Genomic DNA, 21,644 nt, shown 5'->3' on the forward strand with positions numbered 1-21,644 from the left:
TTTTTCCTGAAGAAATCAGATCTCCAAAAAACAAAATGATAATAATCCCAAAAAAATATAATAACCCCATCGAAAAGTACACACATAAAATAACACCATAAGCACCTGTTAAAACAGACGAGATTTTCCGTCATCTTCAGAGGAAGATCAATATTATCATTCCAACGGGTATTTCAACCGGCGAACGTACGTGAGAGTTTCGATCCACCCAAAACTTATGAAAAATTCATCAATTATTCCCACCCAAAGGAGAAATAGTCAAGAGCAATCCCAACCCCATCCCACAAAAAAATATAATCCTGAAATTCTATTCAGAACAAACTCATCAGCAAGATAAAAAAAAACTAATCAAACCCCTCTAATTAGCCCATAAATAAGAGAGAGAAAAAAAAAATGTTTCGTCGAGGAAAAGAGAAAAAAATGAAATAAAATAAAAAATCCTCAAGACATGAAAATTGAGACGGGGATGAGATGTCGAGATCCTGGAAATAGGAAAATGTCATTAAAGTTTCTACCACCCTATGTGTCGATTTGCCCTCCCCCAACCCCTCATTCTTTCCCTCATCGACCTTTCCTTATTTCTCTCCATTTCTTTTTCCCTCTCACTCACTCTCATTATTCTCCACGTCATGATCTCTCTCTTCTCCCTCGTTTTCATCCCACTCATAGTTATCTGCATTGGAAATGGAAGGTCGAATCGGTTTGGCTTGAAAAAAAAAGGGTGCAAAAAGCTTCTCAACTAAAAGGTTAGGAAAAAAAGAAAGCCTGGGTGTGAGAAGAGAGGGCGCTACTCGATATTTCCAACTTCTCTTCCCTAATTGCGGAGACGACCGATTGGTTATTCCGGGGAATCCCGTTGTAAAATCCAGAGAGGCTTTGCATAGTGAAAATTCAACGTACACTCGTAGAGAGAGAGAAAAAAATTCAACAAATTTACATTGCATTGGAAAATTCGCAGGTTTTCACCAAGTCAATTAAATTATTTCTATTAATTCATTTTCCAGCTCGTGGCACTATTATATTGTCTTATGTATTCACGATATGGAATTTAAAACTCACGTGCTTGAAAATTCAGATCACATTGTAACTGGAATATCAATAAATTTCCGACATTGTCCTCGATTAAGAGACATGAGAATAAATAAATTAAATATTTACATCTGTGTGTGGAATCAGGGGATCTATCATAATCGAAGGCTAAATTTATCGAGAGGAATTCCTTAGCCGGGATAACCGCACTGATAAGTCGTTATCAAGAATTGCCTTCGACTTCTTTTTATGTTTTTGTTGGAAATGGGTTTATTGTTGGACCTGGAAATATCAGAGGGGAGACGGAGAACTATGCAGGATGCATAATAATGGGGATATATATCGTGGATTATCTGGATTATGCGGTTCGGGTTTGAAGATAAACATTCGATAATTTTGAAAGAATTTGAGATTGTCATCTTGAATTTAGAAACAAGAGAAATGTCGAATAATGGAGATCTGCACTGAGATTTTTTATTTACTGTAAATAAATATGATACTGTTAATTCCGAAAAAATTACGCAATATTTTTTCACCCTCAATGGAGTTTGTGCGCATTAAGTCACTGAAGTTCTATTCACAAACTGGCCTGTTATCCGTACACGAATGGAAACTAACATTGAGTTTCAAGGCGACAGTAGACTCAAACAAGAGGTAGACTAGCCAAGCAAAACTGTGTGTAAGTTGAAAGACTCATTATGCACTCATAGTACCGTATTTACCCTCAAAGGCTAAATTCACCTGACCGAGAATATCTCAATTTCATCTAAATTCATGAAAAAGATAATGCAATCCATTGAGTTATCATTACAATTACAATTCAATCCGTTCATCAAAATAATATCGATCATTTCTGCATATTTTTCTAAATCTTCCTCACAAACACAAATATTTTACAGCATTCACCTCCAATTCATCCCTCAAATGGAATTACCAATTAATCCAATCAATTGAAAAATTTTTATCAAAAATTGAAATGGAAGAAAAAAGCTAATGAAAATTAGAGAGAATTTATTTCACACTCGACTCTACAAAGGTGAATTCATTAAAAATTTATTCATAACGCATTACCCTACAATGAATAATTACATCACATGAGTCTCTGCGAAGCTCTTAATATAAACCAATTAGCTAGAGGGGCTATAAGCGGATATTAAGATCCTCCGGTAGTGGAATGGAGGTTTGATGCTTAGATGATACTCGAGATAACGTACATCAAGATATACAACCCCCATCCCCCATTGACTACCTCACAGTCCGGTATCCGTTGATATTACAACTGACTTGATTTTCTTATACTCAGTGTTAAAGTCTATCTGTATGCATCTGTCTTGGCACGAAATCACGCTACTACTTCCAACAGCAAGGGCAATTTAATCCTCAATTTATGCCGATCCTTTCAAATTTTATCTGGCTGATCAATCACAATCTAGGAGTGGTTATTCCAATTACGTGAAATGAAAATTTCTCATTGCACGACAAAATTAATAATTAATCCTTACTTTGATAAATCGTTATTCACCCTGCGACTCAACAATTCCGGCGAATAATAATTTCTCATTCAATTTTTCCATTTTTTTTTTTCGATGAGAAAAAAAATCATAAGCGCTCACTCGCTGTGCCACAATTTGAGGGTATCATCCCCTGTAGTGAACGGTCACCGAGTCGATAGATATCGTTATATCCGATCTGAGATAGTTTTGGTCACGCGACAACGAAAACCAAAGGCAAGAGCGGTATAACGAGGATATACAGTTGATAGGTGGACAACTAGCCTTTTATTCCTCATGCGGAAAAGCTAATCACCCTATGGTGCGGACACTGGCATCCCCTATAGGGTTCTAACGGCCTCTTCTGTTATCTTTTTTTTTTTCAACCCCATAGAACCCCCGACGGGGGATAGACCGACGGTGCGCACATCCGTGCGCTAGTTTCCGGTCAGGAAACGCCCGGAAAAGCCAAATTTAAAGTCCCCCCTCCACTTCCGATATCCCTTTGACGAGATCGAGACCTATCGTGAAGTCTTCGAGTTAGGGAAGACACTCCACTTCCTTCAATTAATTGATTCGCCGTTTTATTCAAACTACTCCTCAAAATTCTCTTGTGAATTTGTAAACAAGGATAAGTACATTTTTTTTTTGCCATCATCTTATGCAATTTCTCGAAATTCAACAAAGATAATTATATTTTCAAAGGGACTTTTTTTTAATTCTCATATTTTCATATAAATAATGTTGATGGAAAACATTCGCCAAGGATTCCTTCAATTGCCAGGTATTGACTAAGTGGCCTCGAAAAAAAAAAAACAATTGTTTGAATTTGAAAGAAAAATTCCTGAGGTCATGAAAATAGAAGAAAAAGCAAGAGCCTTGAGGTGACCGTGGCGTGTGCAATTGGTCGGGGTACCCCAGACCCCAGAAAAGTGAGACGATGGAGTTAAGGGTGAGAGGGTGGAAGAGTGGGTGGGGGCGAATGAGCGAGGCGAAAGATTTCTCAGATAAAATATCCAATTTAAAGTTTCATCGTAATTTTACGATTCTTGGAAGTAAATTAATAGTATTATCTACCGACGCTTCCGGCCGTCTTCCCACTGGCATTCCACACTCATACTGGTTAAGCTTTACAGATATATAATTTTCAAATTGAAAAAAAAAAATCTGTACTGAATAAAATTTCAAGAGAAATATAACCGCAATAACTATTATTGAATTTGATTATTTCATCAAGAATTGCTTTGAGCGTGTCCCAACAATCAGATCATTGTGACTCCACATAAAAAAATGTAAAAATAAAAAACCTAAGATTTTCCGCATATAAGACTCCCCCCTGACGTGTCCATGCAAATGTCGCGTCAAAATTCTCCCCCTGTCCACAATCCCCAAGAGAGATTGCAAAAAGCCAACATTAAGAGGCGCTGAGTTGGCGACACGGCAATCTCAGCAACTGCCAAGGGGAAAAAAATCTGGTTGAGGGGTAGAAAGAGATAAAAAAAAAAGAATAAAACGATGAGCGAAAAAAAAGGGGGCGGAGGGGGGTGGAAGAACCGGTGGAAAAAGAAGAGCTTGCTAAAAGGTCGTTAAGGTTAATGCGCAAGAGACTAGAGACTAGAGAGCATCAGCATCACCAGTGCTTCTGTGTTGTATATTGTCGCCTTTGAAAAGGAGGACATACCTCCATACACTCAACTTCACTGACAACAAGCCCTTCTACCACCCAACCACCCATCCACCCACTGCCACCCCCTTTGCCCTCAACCTCTTGATGGTTTTGGGGTGCTGAGAGCAGAGGAGACACTTTCGTCATCGTGTTTGTCATATTATACCCTCCAACGTCACTTCACCGCCAACACCATGAAGTGGTGGGTGGTAAATGTGGGTGAAAAGGGGGTGGTAATTTTAAAGCTCTCTCTAAGCGGCCCAAGATGGTGAGATTTTAACGTTGAAATCCACCAACAGGATTTTGAATTCAAGCAATCAACGGGGCGTTTTGTTAGTAAATTGTGTCGCATGTGCTTTTAGGTCTTAGATGGATTAAACGGAGAGGGATTTATTGTTCCAAATTCTTTGGGCTCTCAGTCAATTGATATCTCCATTTCTATCGAGCTATTTAATCTTCCATTATACCGACGAATATTTATTATAATACGAATAATAGTAATACGAATATTTCTTGAACTACCCAGGCCCCATTGAATTTAACCTGGCAATTATTCTAATGATCGCGAGTACTTAAATATTTATTTAAGAAAAAAACACATAGTATTGCAATCAAGCGATTAATTGCATCCCCTCACCCTGCTCTTTTGATTTACCACCGGAAAGTGGCAAACTTATATAAAGTTATCGAAAACGATTTCAAGTTTCTCAACATCTCTCTCGTTCCCCCGGAAAATGGCGATTGGTGTCTCTCAAAACTTTTTACTGTACTGGCGTATATATCAAGTACTCTCCCCTCCCCACGATCAAAGGGTTTTGCAAGCGGTAGCTAGTATATAAGGCAACAACCAAAAGTGGAAAAAGATATTCTCTAGAAGTACATCTGGATGACAAGACGACAACGGGGTACACCAATTTTATTATTATTATTTTTTTCATTTTTTCTCAAATTCAATATCTGGAAAAACACGTTTTCCTCTTGATATTTTATAAAACAGCCATACGGCTTAACACGCGCTCTATTGCTATCATTTTTAATATGAAATGTTGAATAAAATTTCATGGAAAAGTGTTATTACCCAGAGAAAAGAGAGAATGGCAAAATTTCCTCCGGCAAATTTACGTTTAAACGAATTTCAATGGACAGATAATAGACTGTCAAGTGGAATTATCCAAAAGTAAAAAAAAAAAAACACAGAGTAAATAATGCAAAAATATGACCAATAACAATGTCCATATTAGCCCGCTCTCCCATTTAATTTAACCACTTGGGACTAAATAAAGGTGTACAACGGATCTGGATTTTTATATAAAATTAATATATGCCCGTTATTAAGTGAAATTTATAAGCGAAAATGTGGAGGCCATTTTACTTAGTGCCTTTATAGCTGAAACGTGAGGCGATAATGTAACACGAGAGGCGGATAATGGAACTTATGATATATCATAGAGTTGAGGATGAGCTACACATGGAAAATGAGTGAGACTCGGTGAAAATTTACACAGTCTAGTTACTTCCAGCGATGCGCGAGACGAGATTATCTTCATCTAATTCTATTCTAAATATTGGACTGAAAGAGATTTCACGGGATATAATCATCAATGACGAGAAAAATTTACGAAAATTACCCACCAATTTATTCAATTATATTTAAAATATGAATTTTTACTAGGTCATCCGTTTTTCACCATTTCAATTCAACTCAAAGTGACACGATTTTTTCAAATTTATTTTTTACTTTTGTGTACGGCACGGGGGCGAATGAAGCTGGGTAAAAAGGGGAGAGGCAAAATAAAGAAAAAAAAAAATCGGATTGTCCGGTTTGTTGGGTCGACAGTGTGCTGACTCGGCTCTGGTACTCAGCCGGTAATACATCAGGGGCTTTACGTACCCCTTCAAACGTAAAATACCCCCGTCTACACGTGAAATATACAAAATGTACACATTACGTATTTTGCTAAGTCAATTTATCCAGAAACAAGTTGAGAGGATTGTGGTAATTTTTTCATGACAATAATACCCCGAACAATTGCTACAAAACTTTTAATCTCGGAGTTACTTGAAAACCATCGGCTAATTATTTTCCGCCCAAATTATTTTCATTTCCCCGAATAGCAGTCATCAATCCCTGATTATTTTGATTATTGAATGAGTATGAATTTTTTAAACAACATTGGTAAATTTAACAAAGCAATCGGTGCAGTAGAAGAACTGAATATTGAACCGAGCCACTCGTTTTCATACTCCCGTGATATTTCAAAGCACTTGATAAAGGAGGTGGCATTGAGAAGAGGGTGGGATTGAGAGGCTTGACACAAAAGGACTTGGGCACTTCCCTGCCAACTATTCTGAAGAATATTGTAATGATGAAGAGCCCTGCGGCAAATATCTTTTGTCGATTCGTCTTATTCGTATTGTAATAGAGTCTCCTGATGAGGATGATAAATAGAACTGAATTTAAATAAATAGATCACAACGACATCAAAGTACCTCAACTGAAAAAAAAATCCCCTGAATTTAATAACATTATATGATCAAATAGAATATTTCAATAGTTTTACCTTGAAATTTCGACAGTTAAATAGAAAAAAAAATAATCATTTGATTGTCACTCTCCCACTGATTTTAATTAATAGATAATTAAAAGTCGCGACTGGTTTATTATTAAAATACACTGACGCCCATCGGACAAAAGCACAAAACCCGAGTTTTCGTCGAGTGTGCTCTTTTTTTTATATAAAAATGAAAAGCAATGAAATTTGTATTATATTACAGTCCTTAATAAGGAGCTCTGATAATTCACGCTTTGAGAATAAGGGATCCTTTGTTTGAAATGAACGTACAGTGACGGTTGGAATAGGGGTAAAGTCCATTTCTATATCCTACCAACTGGTTTTACCCACTGGGAAAGTGGAAAGGCAACGTGAAACGAAATTAGGTTTGTTAAACAGAGAAAATCCACGACTGTAGGAGAAACGAGGGGTGAGCCTTTTTCATCCCCCTCTTGACTACTTGGAATAATTCCACCTGACGATAACGCGGAGAACTTTCTGGCCGGATAGTCGTTAAGACCAGAGGAAAAATCATTCTTACAATTATCTATGATAAAATTATCCCTCAAATCATCCCCGTCACTCCATTTTCTCCCACTGCTAATGAACTGTCACAAATTTCATTCATATTTTATCCCCAATGCGTTGAAATAATTATTTCAACCTTTATTATTCATCTGGGGGATATTCCTTGTTCTCTTAAAGTCGAGGAAATACCAGCGAGAAAATTGGAATTTTCAAGTTTCATATCTATTGAAAATTTTATTTGTTTAATTCGGTCCTCAACCAAAAGATATCGACCTGATAAAATATGTATCAAGCCGAGTGCTAAAGCTGGAATTACGGGACTATTTTGGTTAGTAGAGAACAAAGTTTTAATTTCCAAGTACTGGTCACTAATTTTTCGGGATCTGCACTGAGAAAAGTCATTATTTCCGGCAATTAAATTCAACTCCAACGAAATTTTGAGACAAGAATTTAAATAGAAATTTTATACTGACATTTTGGAAATTTACGCGGTGATAACAATAATCCTTCCTTCTCCCCCTTACAAATTGCTCCCCAGAATTTTCAAATTTTCCTAATTAACGTTTTATTAATAGTTGAGGCGTCAGTTATCAGTGTTTTAGTTATCATGTATCCACTGAGGATGAACTGGGCGTTTTAATTAAATCCATGCTCGACTGCCAATGCCACGGGAAAGGGTATGACGGGGGGATGGGGTGGAAAATGGGGGGCGGGCTTCGAAGTGAGACGAAGGGGCCGAGAGTGGTACGCTCGTCGGACCCCGAAGGGAGTTTGTCATCTACCCTAAAACGGATTAACGCGACGTTGAGTAATCCTCGAGTACCCGTCGGCCTTCGTTCAGAGACACTACCTGCTATCCCGGAAGTATAAGCGCACTTCCACACCCACCCAATGCACTTCCTGTCATCAACCGAATTTTCCAACGTACTCGTACGAGTCATCAAATCCGAGATTGTCACTACATAATGTTCAATTCTTCCTCAATAAATCAATTTTTCCTCCCCTCCCCCCGACTCACGCAAATATCCGAAATATTTAAAATTCACAATGACGGACGAAGAGGAAATGATGATAATCAGGCAGAAAATGAAGAGTTGATATTTCAAGATGAAGAGTCAATTGAAAACATCAATGAAAATGTCAAAAGATGCAATACAGGAAATGAAGCCAATAAAACTCGTTATTGTTGAACTTCTAGTGACAAAGTGTTCACCAGTGCGTTCCTCCTAATTAGGTGAAATTTTAATTGAATCCAGTGAGAACCTGAGGCGATCCGGAAAGGCGATCCACAATCCCAAGGGGCGGTTGGTAGAATAGAAGGAAAAGAGGGATGGGCTAAGGGGGTTAGAGGGATAGGAGAGTACCCACACGGTCCACGTATTCTCTTCACCGAGTGGATCTCTATAAATCCTCTTTTCCTCGGATGTTCTCCTCTCTTTTCGCCCACTTATATACTACCACTTTTATAACATCCATCGTATACTTGCCTGCGGCAACCCCGAGGTTCCGCACTGGAATTTCCGGCTTAGCTTAAGAGCTAATAGCTGAGCCAGACTCCTTTTTACAAATTATTTCCAACAATTTTTCATTGACTTTTCTCAATTAAATATCCCACATAATTACTAAATTAAAATCCATCATTTTACATTTCCCTAAACCCTCTCAACCCATAAATAAGATATCAAATGAAAATTCCAAAAATTCCAAAAATTGCAAGAACCCCTTAAAGAGAAAAAAACCACTGAATTGAGAAAAAAATAAAAATCAGCATCTGATGTTTTCCATAAATTTCCCTGGAGTCATCCCGCTTGAAACCACCGGAATAAAAAAAAGTTCATAGAAATAAGTTGATAGAATTGAGCCAAAAATTCCGGATACAAGTCATTGATTAAGGAGTGTAGATGACGAGAGAGAGGGGGGCGGGGGAATGATGTAGATAGGGTGAATATTCGAATGTACATGAACGGATCAATAAATAGACGCAATTCCTAGAAAGCCGAGTCCCCAATGGCTCCTCTTGCTATCCATTACTATTCTCCATTCACAAAGCACCCGACTGATCATCACACACTAGAGGAGAGGGCAAAAAGGGAGTGGGGTGGTAAAAGGGAGTGGGTTGGTAAAAGGGTGGGATATACCCCCTCCCATTATTCTCACCAATGCATATTCCCTTATTGTGTGTTTATCATTAGTATTCTGGTATCGTTATAACCCAAGGCGACCGGCTCCGTATCCCCGCCAAGGGGTATTTCATCTCCTTGGAATTTATACCCGATATACCAACTGGTATTTCATAGTTCAAAATACCTCGAGTGATTGACGATTTTTAATTTCTATTCAATATCCATGAAATATCCCTAGCATTTTTCATGACTTGATAAGATTTTTCAAATTTTCAGGTACTGTTTTGACAAATTTTTTCTATTATGTAAACGTGGAAAAATTATTTACAGCAATGCGAGCGAACAATTGGGAAAACATAATGGCGAATCGATGCAACAGTTAATTCGCTGTGAGTGCGATAATTGTAATTTCAGTGATTAGCTAGTGAAGGTGAAACTTGCACAACCCTGAGAGATATTGAATTACGCTAGACGATTAATGACACTGCTTTAAGTGAAATTCAATTATGGTCAAGATGTACAATGGTTAAGCCCAACAGCCGGGGTAAATACATTTGAGTGCCTCGGATAATACCTCAATTACAACAAATCCCTTGTGAGAATGACCACAGGAATTTCATTACTCCACCGAGAGAAACATCACCCACTCAAAATTTACATAAACACTAAATACAATTCAAAATTTCACCTCACCAAAAAAATAAATAAATAAATAAACTACCTGCAAATAAATACTTTTCGCAACCCCCACAGGATTCAATTGCAGCTCCCTTTATATCTATAAAACTCCAATTGAAATAGAATGAAAAAAAATTATTACCAAATTTTTTTTCACTGCGCGGAATAAATAAAATCACTCCAGTTAAATTGATCCCCCATTCCCCCGAAAAATTTTCGCATTCGTTAAAATTTCACGGACGATAATTCAATCCATTTAACGCTCTCCCAAGAATTTACACATTTAATTGTGGTGCTCTGAATACCGAGAAAAGTCTTTCATCATTCATTGGAGATGTCGAATGAAAAATGGAAATTACCCAGAGTTTTTACTTGAGTTTGAATGAGTAATTTTATCCACAGAAAAACTAGAATTGGAGGAGGAGGGGGAGTTGGTAAATGAGTTCCTTACAAAAACACGAGAAAATTCCGAGGGGCTATTCACCACCAAATATCACAACCCAGTCGTTGCTGATTATGATATAAATGATTTAACATCCTGGGGATGATTTCATTAGGATAAAATATTTATCTTTCACCTACAATTTTTCACTCTCTACTTACGTCAATTACAAAAATGATTGTTTTCCCAAAGCACCAATTCCTACTATCCCAATTTAAATAAAAACATATTCAATCAAAGCAATAAAAACAATTAAACCGTAAAAATCCCGAAATGATCCCCTCCCCCGTGAAATAACCCCGCCAACTTCAGATTAATCACCCAATAGTTGCCGGAAGCCGAGGAAAAAAATCCGGGCTCCTCACTCACTCATGAAAAAAAAAGGCGAGAATCTTGATTTGAGTGGGCACTTCAGACTGAGCTCTCCTGGACAAGTCGACGAAAAAAGGAGAAGGGAGGGGTGAAAAAAAAAGTAAAAAATAAAAGAGGAACCATAGGAAAACGCCAGGAAATCCTTCGGTCGAGCCATTAACGGCGATTTCCCCTAAGCCTTTCAATCCTCCTCTGCCTTTGCTCTGTCCCTCCAACCACCCCCTATCTCTACAACCCTCTTTGCCCTTTCACCCTCGCCCCCTCTTTTCCACGGCCCACCCCTCCCAACACCCATCCACCCTTTCTCACTGAAGACGACCTTTCGAATTCGCGAAAAGAGAGGAAAAAAAATAACAATGAGAAAAAAAATCGATCAATCGTCCAAGAAGTATCGGTCGTTGACTCAATGTCCAAAAAAAAAAACGATGAGGGAAGAAGAATGTGACGAGAGACCAAACGAATTTTTTTTTCTTGTGAAAGATGCCATTTTTTTTATCCCCCATAAGTTCGGGGAATTAATTGGTTTATTGAGTGGAATCAATTTTATTGGTTTGTAATTTACCTTTAAGTTAAAATTTACCTTTAATCATCGGTTGTGTAGAGAAATATTTTATATGCGCATTTTTAATTTTATTTCGCTCTTGGCGGCGAATTTGAATGAATGGAAAGTGGCACCTATCTGAACACCACGGAATTAATATCAACTGTCGATTACATACCGACAACTGGTGGATGACTTTCCCTCCTTTCCACCCCCCGACAATAACCTAATCCAATTGAACTTGAACTGCTCAAATACTCCCTCACTTTTCTAAATTCCAGGAAAAAAAAAACAGAATTCCAGGATTTAGAGGAAAAAAGGGGAAAATGCCATAATCGAAGATTATAAAAATCAATAAAGCATTTTTATTACTCAAATACATGATTGATCAATGAGCGTAATATTGTCAGATAATAATTTTGTCGAAAAGTCATATAATTTTGCAGTATAAAAATTCAGATAAACAAAATATAAAATTACGTGAAGATCTTACCCACAAGAGAAATGAACAATAATTATTATTGGTTAAGTAAATTACACCATCAAAAAAAGCTTGAATGAAAATAAAATCTTAATATCTCTCCTAAGGAAGGCCACTTCACGGATGAATTGCAATCATTTGAATCTGAAAAACCTATAAAATAAATTCTTCACCATTTTCTCCACGAGAAAGGGGTCTTTTCATCTAATACTTATCATTGTTTACCTACGAGAAGAGTTTAAAATTGATAAATCATTGGATAGACCGAGAAATATTCTGAAAAACAACCTTAGACTAATTTACAGGGCAGCACGAATTCTCTATTGTACTTTCATGTTATTCAGACAATTTCTTAAAGTCATATCCCCAATTTCTCAAACATGATCAGCACGTTTGGGATTTAATGGAACAGAGGCTTGATTCTGGGCCTTCTGTTGGGCCCGTTTCTGGGCACGATGTTTTTTAGCTTTAGCATCAGCCCCAGCTGCAAAGAAATTTGTATGGAAGTATTCTTCAATCTCAGATAACTTTTTGCCATGGGTTTCGGGGAGTAAGAGCCACACGAAAACAGCAGCACCAACTGAAACCCCAGCGAAAAACCACTGGATTGCATATGATCCCCCCAAGAAGTCAGTTAAACTCCTGAAACTCTGTACAGCCGCAAACATAAGTGTATTGGCCATAGCATAACTGATTGACTGAGCAATTCCTCGTATTTCAGTAGGAAAAAGTTCAGCAGTCATTGTCCAGGGAATTGTCAGCATTCCAATCATGGAAGTGCAAACATAAAGCAGCAGACAAATGACAGGTCCAATAGCCCTAGGATCATTCTCGATTTTATCCCTCTTAATGACCAAAGTGAAGTACCCAGAGAGTCCCATACACAGGGCCATCCCCAGAGCTGATATGATGCACAGAACTCGTCTCTTATATCTCCTCAGCAGCCAGGTGTTCACCATTGAGCAAAAGAATCTAGTTAGACCGACAAAAGTCGAGCAGGTGTACGGATCAATCTTAGCTCCAGCTTCCTGCAATTAAAAATACCGACACCATTCAACACCAAAATTACACTGGTGAATTAACCGGTGAATTAATTAATTGGGTAGGAGGGCTCTTCCACCGATTAAACTCACCACAAACCAAGTGACAGCATAAAATAAAGTGATATAAATTCCCGAGAACTGTTGAAATAAAAACAGAAGAAAGAGAATGAGCAGTGGCTTCCAGCCAGTGGGTTTGAAGAAAGCTCTGACTTTGCTGCTGGCACCCCCATGTTTACTTCTCCTTCGTTCACTCAATTTGATCTCATTCTCCTTCGTAATGGTCGTGTAATGCTGCTCGGCAGCTGGTATTTTTCCATATTGAACATCTGACTTGTAAAGCCTACAATAATGAGCAATCAGTTAGACCTCTCAGAAGCCAGAACAAGAAGAGGCATAATTCAGCCATAAAAATCACAATCAATTCAAACAATTCATTGGCTCCACCAACCATTCTAATACTTTTTTGGCTTCATCATTTCGCCCCTTGGACACAAGCCATACTGGGGATTCAGGAACGAACACTTGGATTACGAACACTGGGACGACAGCATAAATGATACTCAGCCAAGCAACAAGACGCCAATCCAGGAATGTACCCTTCAGATAAACCAGAACCATTCCAAATGATGCTAGGGTCGGCCCAAATGACATCAGAGAGCCTCTGAGCTCTGGTCTTGCTACTTCTGTTATGTAGACAATTGCTGGTGAAGTTCCTAGAGCTGTTGACAGCCCTGCTAGAACTCTACCCACCAGAATCATGGGGACATTGGTAGCTGTAGCTATGAGAATCCATCCAACAACGCAGGGAATCGTTCCAATTTGCAATGTTCGAAGACGTCCCACCGTTTCCATGAGGAAACCACCCAGCAGGGATCCCAGGGGGGCTGCGATTACAACTACACTTGCTAAAAAAAAAAATCCATCGCAATACCACTCTTATTATATTAATCGTGAGCATTCAACAGCAAATACATGTCATTGTATTCTGAATCTGGCATTACCAATCCAGGATGTTTCAGCTTTGGTAGCCCACAACTCCGTGCTGTTGGCGTCGATGACAGTCTCGTTATTTATTTCTATTTTGGGGATTAAAATAGCAGAGTAGGCCATACTGAGGCCCACGACGATGTGGAAAGTCGCGGCCAGGACGCACGCTGTGATCTGCATAGCAAATGAAGATTTATGGAACAACATTGAAGAATCAGCAATGTCATTAGATTATTTACCTCGGGAATGGCATTTTTCAGACGTGTAGGTTCCACGAAGCCTTTATTCAGACTTCTGCTGGAGACAATAGCATCCTTGAAGCACTCTCTCTCGTTTTCCTCTATATTCTTCGACGCCTCTCGCTCCACACTAAATTCAAATAAATTTATCCATTTTTTTTGGTCTTCATAAATTTTTGTGCATGAACTCAATTCTATTGCTATTTATTTATTATTTATAAATCAGTTATTAATCATTATTGATTCATTATTGCTTTATGAGAATTGAGTGGAAAAAATTATAAGGCAATTAAAATGAATAAATAAAAAATTTAATAATTAAATGGATATCCTTGAACTTTCTCTAAAGGGAAAGATCCTTCAGAAATTTTTGATTTTCTCTCTGGAGATATAAATGAATTTTTTCTGTAATAAATGGACAATGACAATGTAAAAATGTGTGAAAAATGCAATGGTTGGCGTCATCTCGTCTGACTTGGGAGACTTTATGAGGAATATTCTCGTAAAATATTGAGTTCAATTGTAAAAGGATTTATCGACGAGTTTTTCTGTTGGCGAGTGCCTGCAATCTTCTACCCACGACAGCAATTCATTTCATAACATTCTTAAGCTATCGTGCACGTTGAGGACTCGATGCAATGAAAAAAATGAGATCTGCAATATTTACTAGTATATAAAAGTTCTTGGCTGTGTAAATGTTTATGACGGCAATTTGATAAGACTTTTGGGATTTGTTAACAAAAAATTCGCCCCAAGAAATTGATGACTTTTTATAACGAGGAAAAAATCCAGAGAAAACAGGGATCAGCAGCAAAACATATGTAAATTAAACAATAATATTCCAATAATTCTAAAAAAGTAAATTAAGATTGAAAAATCCAGACGGAGACATAAAAATTTATTTGTTCTTTTCCTCTTGAAAAAAAAAAAATACAAGTTAAACAACATTTTTACAAGGAAACTACATTTTACGTTTTTTGAAAATCAATTTTTCTTTTCGACATAAATAAAAAATGCGAGATGAAATAGCTGTGACCCATGATTACTACTCGACGATTACTTAATTATTCGCGAACGTGACGGTCGAGGCAACAGCTGACAGCAAAAGTGCAACATGTGCACTCGATAAATGCGCTAAATTGCCGCGTGTACATAACATTGTCGAGTCGAGTTGCATGAGTCCGAAAGTCACTTGAATATTCTAGTCAATTATACAATTCTGATTTTTGCCACAAATCAAGGAAGTTGTTGTTTCAATTTACCAATAATTGAATAATAACCGATATTTTATCGCTCCAGCATTCCGTGCTGTGGCCAATAATTATCGACTTCAAGACAACAATGAAGATATTTTTATTGATAATTCAGTCCCATAAAAAAATATCTCGGTTTTTCTCACCGCTCCTTTAATTAATAGGTCTCATAAGAATAGAAAAGCATTAATACGCAAAACTCCTGCAATAACTCGAACTTTACGACTCAAAATTCCTTGGCAATAAATCATATCCTTCATGTCTAATCGTCGCGAAAAAAACAATCACCCTCAATATCATTCTCTCAACTCGCAGTCATCTGGAAAAAAAAATTGACGTTGATTGAACGTTCGTTCGGCAAATTGACTGGTGTATTGTTTTTCATCTGAGAATATATTGACGCAAAAGCTCACGTGTCTGAATGTTCGTACGTACGATCGATATTTTTCAAGATTTTTCAGGCATGCAATTACGGGCGATAATTACCACAACAGAATTTTCATTTTCTGCGAAATTGTCAGCTTCAACCGCACGCCATTCGCATTTTAATTATTCACTTCAATCAACGCGAATATATAGTATAATTGATAAATTTTGGAATTCCTGTTGCAAAATCAGGCTGCCAATTATTGATAATCAGTGGTAAAAGAATAATTTATTTATTCAATACCATCGAGAGCAAGATGAACCCAAAAAAAACAAACGATTGTTGAATGTGAGAAGCAGGATTTGCTAGAAATGAAACGATGAATGTAAAATGATCTCTGCAAGTTGAAATAAATCAGTGAACAAATGGAAAAAGATAGGAGGAAAAAATGGATGAGATCCAACTCGAAGAAACATTGACAATATTTTCATCGTCACATGATGAAGATCTCTTGGCCTTGACGAATAGTCTCATTGATTTAATCAGTGGTTCGGTATCTCAATAGATTTTTATCCCAATCGCATACTGACTATCGATTTCCGCGATAACGATCAGCAATCCACCAGCCTCGAACTTCACATTACGTGGATAGTTTCAAAGTGATTAATCGATTAGCCCCGGAAACGCTACACATGCGATCGATTTTGTTGCAAGTACATGTTCTCCTCGGGTTTTTGTCCCGTGACGTTCGGTGTCATGCTGTCTCACAAATGATACTATTTTTGTAGTTGAGTTCACAGAGATGTTTAACGAGTTGCATAATTTTTTTGTTTGAGAAGAATTTATCGTCAAAAGTCTCCAGAAATTACCGGAATTTCTCCGAAAGCTCTACACTCAATTATATTGAATTCTCCATTTTTCCTCATGGTAAATTATAATTGAAGGGAAATTGAATTTTTGCAGATAATAAATGCGACTCGAATTTTCACGAGAATTCTCCAGTAGATGTAGAGTTTTTTTATTGAGTCTTTCGAGACGTGTTCAGTCGATTTTTCACCGATCGAGAGATTTTATCTGAAGAATGAGGGGTTGTTTTATTACGGACTGAAGTATAGATGGTCAGATTCTAAGGGCAAATGTCGAAAGTATCTCATAAAAGCAGCCGTTGGAAAATTTATATTTTCCAAAGAAATGCTCCCTGAGGAAAACCTGGTACCTGGGGCTTTGGAACTCGAGATGGGACAAAGAAAATATGCCGGGAATAAATATCAGGGACTTACCTCAGTGAATAAGGGTCCATTATAAGTTATTCTTCACAGCCACCTAAATACTGATTTTTCGATCTCACAACTTCACACGAAATCCACCAAAATATTCAACTTTATTTTCCTCCAGTTTATTTATTATTACTCGTATTATTTCTTCTTAATCTTCCTAATCACTTTCACGTCAACTCCTCGTTGGCACTTCCCACTTCACCATTTTATTTACCTGAAAAATAAAAACAAAAAGAGAAATATTTTCCATCTCTCGCAAGTCATTTATTGGATTTTTACAATTGGAAAAATTGCAGGGAAAATTATGTTTTCAGTGCGGAGTCTTAAATTTTTATATTTTTAATTGATCAATTATCAATTCAAGGTCTAGTTTATTCTATTTCTTTATTGCGCTATTTTTCGTTGATAATTCAACGATGAGTCGACCGGAATTCGATGGAAACTCGCGATAAAACACGAGACGAGAAAAAACTCGGCAATCCTATCCCAATCAGCTGATATCATTAACTCAAAAATATCATGAATACAATAATTTATTCCTCGCAAAATATACTATCATGTACTTATTGATCGCCTGACGATTGTAATTTCAAAACAATTCGAAATCACCTCTCACAAGGTAGCAAAATAATTCTATGCCTCGACAAGCTCTCATTATTCAACATTACCATTTTAAACGAGACGTTTTCCTTTTTTCGTAACATGAAAAAATTGTTATTTTTCTGTCTCAAAATATCGAGCAATCAATGACAATTTTCCATTTTTTTCAATTTATAAAATGAAGAAAATAAATTTATTATCAAATTGAAGCGAAAAATTGAAAAAGCCCTCGTTTCACCAAAATCTCATTGGGAAATTTAAAAAACACCAGATCAATTAAAAAATGGAATGCACTCGTCCTCGAAAAAGTAAAATATCTTTTATTAGCGATTCCATTATACACAGGAGTAATGGCCCACAGCCATTTTCCCCAGTAAAAGAAGTCTCTCCTTTCTTTTCCAATTGTCTCCACTGGGAGAAATGAATGATGTCACGAAAATTCGCAAATGAAAAATAAGTAGATTGAAATTAGAGGATTTACCTGACTTGACCGAGTAATCGATGACGCAACTGCCAAAGACAGCTGCTCAGCACCGAGACTGTTGAAGTCGGTCGTTGACGACTGACTGGCAAGCATTCTCCATCCACCAGCAAAAGCAAACCAGAAGTATCCAACAGTCATGCGCGATCGTAGCGTCAGCCTCAGGAAACTATCTAAAAGGTGAAGTCACTTTTACCAAACTCTATTAATAATAATAAAAAATAATAGCACCTGTAGTTCACTGAATTTCGTCAATCTTCAAATACCTATCAAAATACTCTCAATTCCCTTATCAATTTGTCCCCAATCAATTTTTTTCACCCATCCACCCTCACGCTGTTTATGTTTTTCAATACGAAACATCTCGAGGGGAGAATACAAAGAGAATTAGCAAAAGAACTAATAGAATTTTAACAAGAATTCTCGAGATTTTTCTATTGAATTTTCTCATACGCGAGGCAATAAAATTTTTCTCCATACTGTCACAATGTTGCAAACAAAGGCGATTAGAATTTCTAATCAACTTATCACCATTTTTTCTCTATGACTATGAGAAATAGAAGAGGTAGTGACTAAGGGATGACCCGAGGATATCTCATTGAGATAGCAAGGCCAAGTGTCAGATGATAACGCGGAAATTTTCGGAAATTATTTGAAATCATGAATATTTTGCGTCAAGAATTTTCATAGCTCCAATTTTCGATAACAAAATCGTCGGTTAAAGAATAACTGAATTTTTGACAAGAATACCCATTAATTAATCTCGAATTACCTGTCATCTGAAATTACACCCGAAGGTGAATTAAACATTATTGAATTGCATATATCCAAGAGGAGAGAATTCATTGCAGGAAGTACTTTTTCTCATTAGCGATAAATTATTGATTTCACCATAAGCCTGAAGTAATTGTCTTCCTTTACTAATTCAATTGTTAAATAGAGAATTCATTATTCTAAAAATATTCCCATTCGTAATTATGTTCAAACCAAGATAAATAAATTTTCCACAAAGCATTTATTATTTCTCACAGTCATTCTGTGATCCAACGAAGTCGTTTGACAGTCCTAATTGTTATTGCATAAATTTGAATAAAAAATGCCCATGTCGCTGCGCATTAACTATTAACTATTATTATTATTTTTGAACGTATCATATATTTTCCTGAGCTGCATGGAAGATGTTATCACAATTGAGATATCGATTCCAGGGAAGCCGGCCGGCTCAGAACTTTGACGCCAGACACCGACTGCTTCCCATTATGGAACACCCGAGGAAAACATCCAAAAATCCATTACAAACTCCAACATAATTTAGTATTTGAAGCGTCATTCCCTGGAAAAACCATGGCCAATTCATTGGAAAAAAATATATATAAATATAGATAGAAAATAGATGTGATGAATGAATTAATAATTAGGACAATAATAAATTCTTGGAGAAAATGGGAGATTAGAGAAAAAATTTAAGTTGAAATATCGATTACGAAAGACATACGAAATCAAATTGATTCAACTGTCTCGTTAAAATCCACGAGCGTAAAGTGATAACGAATCGCGTTTTCACGCCCGTTATGTATGCACAATCTTTTTATTGTTAATGTCAGGTTCAATTACTCGATTAACCCGAGGCAGATGTAACGTAAAATTTCACCTAAAATCGAGATCTCCATCAATCGGACTCATAAAACTACTTAATCACTTAATTAAAACTCGGATAATTTAAATAGATAAATCAATCGCACTTTATCTAGTCATTACTAATAAATTGTAATGCCAAATAAATTATAAGATCAAATGATCATTTGGTGTGACATAAAAAAATCGAGAAAACCTGTGAAGATTTGATGAGGATTGACTAAAGTAGAGGTTCATTCCTGGGAGTTTGAGTGACCCCCATTGCATGTGGCGCCCTCCCTCTCTTGGGATGCAGTACTATGATGCCGCTGGGGTCACTTGAACCCCCAGAACTAAGCCTCTACTTTAGTCAATCCTCTTTGATTGTACATTTGTATATAGTCTATGGCGAAATTTCAATGAGTAAGAAATCAGGGAAATTCCCACAAGTGAGATAATTAAGCCATTCCCATACAATTCTACGGACTACAGAGCCGCAGGACTTTTCAATTAAAGAATGGTGAGTTCAATTGTTTAAAATACCAATAAATTCTTACTAAATAAATTATTGACTCTGCTTATAAAAAAAATCAAACAGAAAATACTTTCTACAATAAATTCCCTCTCTAAAAAATAGTCCCAACAAGAATTTCGTTATCTCTATTAGATTCACCTATTAACTAAACCGAAAATAATTTCTCCAGGCGGAAAATTGTATTCAGAAAGCAGGACCCGGAGGTGATGACTTTCTCCAGCGCTTCATCGACACAATGAAAGAAAAGACGGGCCTGGACATGCAGAATTACGATTTCACCGATGAGTTCAATCAGACTCTCCAGAAGATTGGAAACCTGAGAATGCCTTATGAATTTTTTGATGCCATCATATATGTTGCCATCAGACTGATAACCCTAGGAATGGATGATTTTGATTTGATTTCCTTTGTTAATTCAGTCATGAAAGCCCTCACTGCCTTCTGGGAATGGTTCCACAAGAGATTCACGTCCAAAATATTTTATCTGCTGCTGGCCCTGTGTCCCACACCCCTAATGAAAATTGTCATCGGAGTTATCTACTTTTTGGTGGACAATTACGGTATGAGCTTGTGGAACGAATACATCGGTCCGAGGGTTCGCGGCTATGTGGAATTCACTGTTAAAAAAATTCGTGAAAGGATTGAGCCTTCGTCCACTGACAAACACGATTAAATGCTTCCTCGAAATTATTATTCCCCATTTAATTTGGCGCCGGATGGGAGAATCATTTTTCTGTTATTTTTTTATTAAGTGCATATTTCCAAACTTTCATCAATAATCATGATAATACAATCGTCATATCATACTAGGCGGTATTTTTTGTACGTTTAATGATTTTTACTTTCTAGTAATTGTATTTGAGGATATAGAATTATTTATTGAATAAAGAATTTTATCTTTATGTATTTAATTCACTGGCAAATGATGTAACAAAGAAATTTTTGAATAGAAAAATCATCACCACGACGGAGAGTATTATCTATCTCATTTTTTCGTGGATTCCTAACCTATTCTTGATCTATTCGCTTAAGCAACCTCAAAGTAATTATTTACTCAATAAAGTCATCACAACTGAATATTGACGGTTGAAACGAAAGAGGATTGACTAAAGTAGAGGCTCAGTTCTGGGGGTTTGAGTGACCCCAGCGGCATCGTAACGCAATGCTGGGGTGTTTTTTTTTATTAACCAAGTTTTTATTGCAATGCTGGGGTGTCCATCAAGTCGACGGGGTGAATTTTATTTTCTGCTGTACGAATGCTTTTTGTTTTTCATTTGTTTAACTGAAATTTAGCCGACTGTAGCTCGTACGGAAGGGGTAAACCACATCTTGTGGAATTTCAATGG

General features: G+C 37.0%; 2 protein-coding genes across 2 annotated transcripts; one reads left to right on the top strand and one right to left on the bottom strand.

The window, feature by feature from the left end:
* Positions 1–11,763: 11,763 nt before the first annotated feature.
* LOC105272007 (facilitated trehalose transporter Tret1-2 homolog) lies at positions 11,764–18,264 on the bottom strand. The gene is made up of 7 exons (XM_011313872.1): positions 18,150–18,264; positions 17,072–17,282; positions 14,172–14,301; positions 13,947–14,106; positions 13,394–13,850; positions 13,036–13,285; positions 11,764–12,930 (listed from the first exon to the last, which is right to left on the bottom strand). Exons 2-7 carry the CDS (start codon positions 17,089–17,091, stop codon positions 12,277–12,279), a joined length of 1,671 nt encoding a protein of 556 aa, XP_011312174.1. The 5' UTR covers positions 17,092–17,282; positions 18,150–18,264; the 3' UTR covers positions 11,764–12,276.
* Positions 18,265–20,165: 1,901 nt separating this feature from the next.
* LOC105272008 (uncharacterized) lies at positions 20,166–21,209 on the top strand. Its single transcript, XM_011313873.1, has 2 exons — positions 20,166–20,283; positions 20,468–21,209. Exons 1-2 carry the CDS (start codon positions 20,281–20,283, stop codon positions 20,969–20,971), a joined length of 507 nt encoding a protein of 168 aa, XP_011312175.1. The 5' UTR covers positions 20,166–20,280; the 3' UTR covers positions 20,972–21,209.
* Positions 21,210–21,644: the final 435 nt, after the last annotated feature.

Source organism: Fopius arisanus, unplaced genomic scaffold (assembly GCF_000806365.1).
Source record: "Fopius arisanus strain USDA-PBARC FA_bdor unplaced genomic scaffold, ASM80636v1 scaffold00134, whole genome shotgun sequence".
NCBI lineage: Eukaryota > Metazoa > Arthropoda > Insecta > Hymenoptera > Braconidae > Fopius > Fopius arisanus.

Excerpts from the sequence above, each read along its gene's own strand:
- LOC105272007 (XM_011313872.1), bottom strand. The coding sequence starts at position 17,091 with ATGGACCCTTATTCACTGAG. Across the intron at positions 14,107-14,171 it reads TGAAAAATGCCATTCCCGAG|ATCACAGCGTGCGTCCTGGC; the intron begins GTAAATAATCTA and ends TTTGCTATGCAG. Across the intron at positions 13,851-13,946 it reads AGCTGAAACATCCTGGATTG|CAAGTGTAGTTGTAATCGCA; the intron begins GTAATGCCAGAT and ends TTTTTTTTTTAG.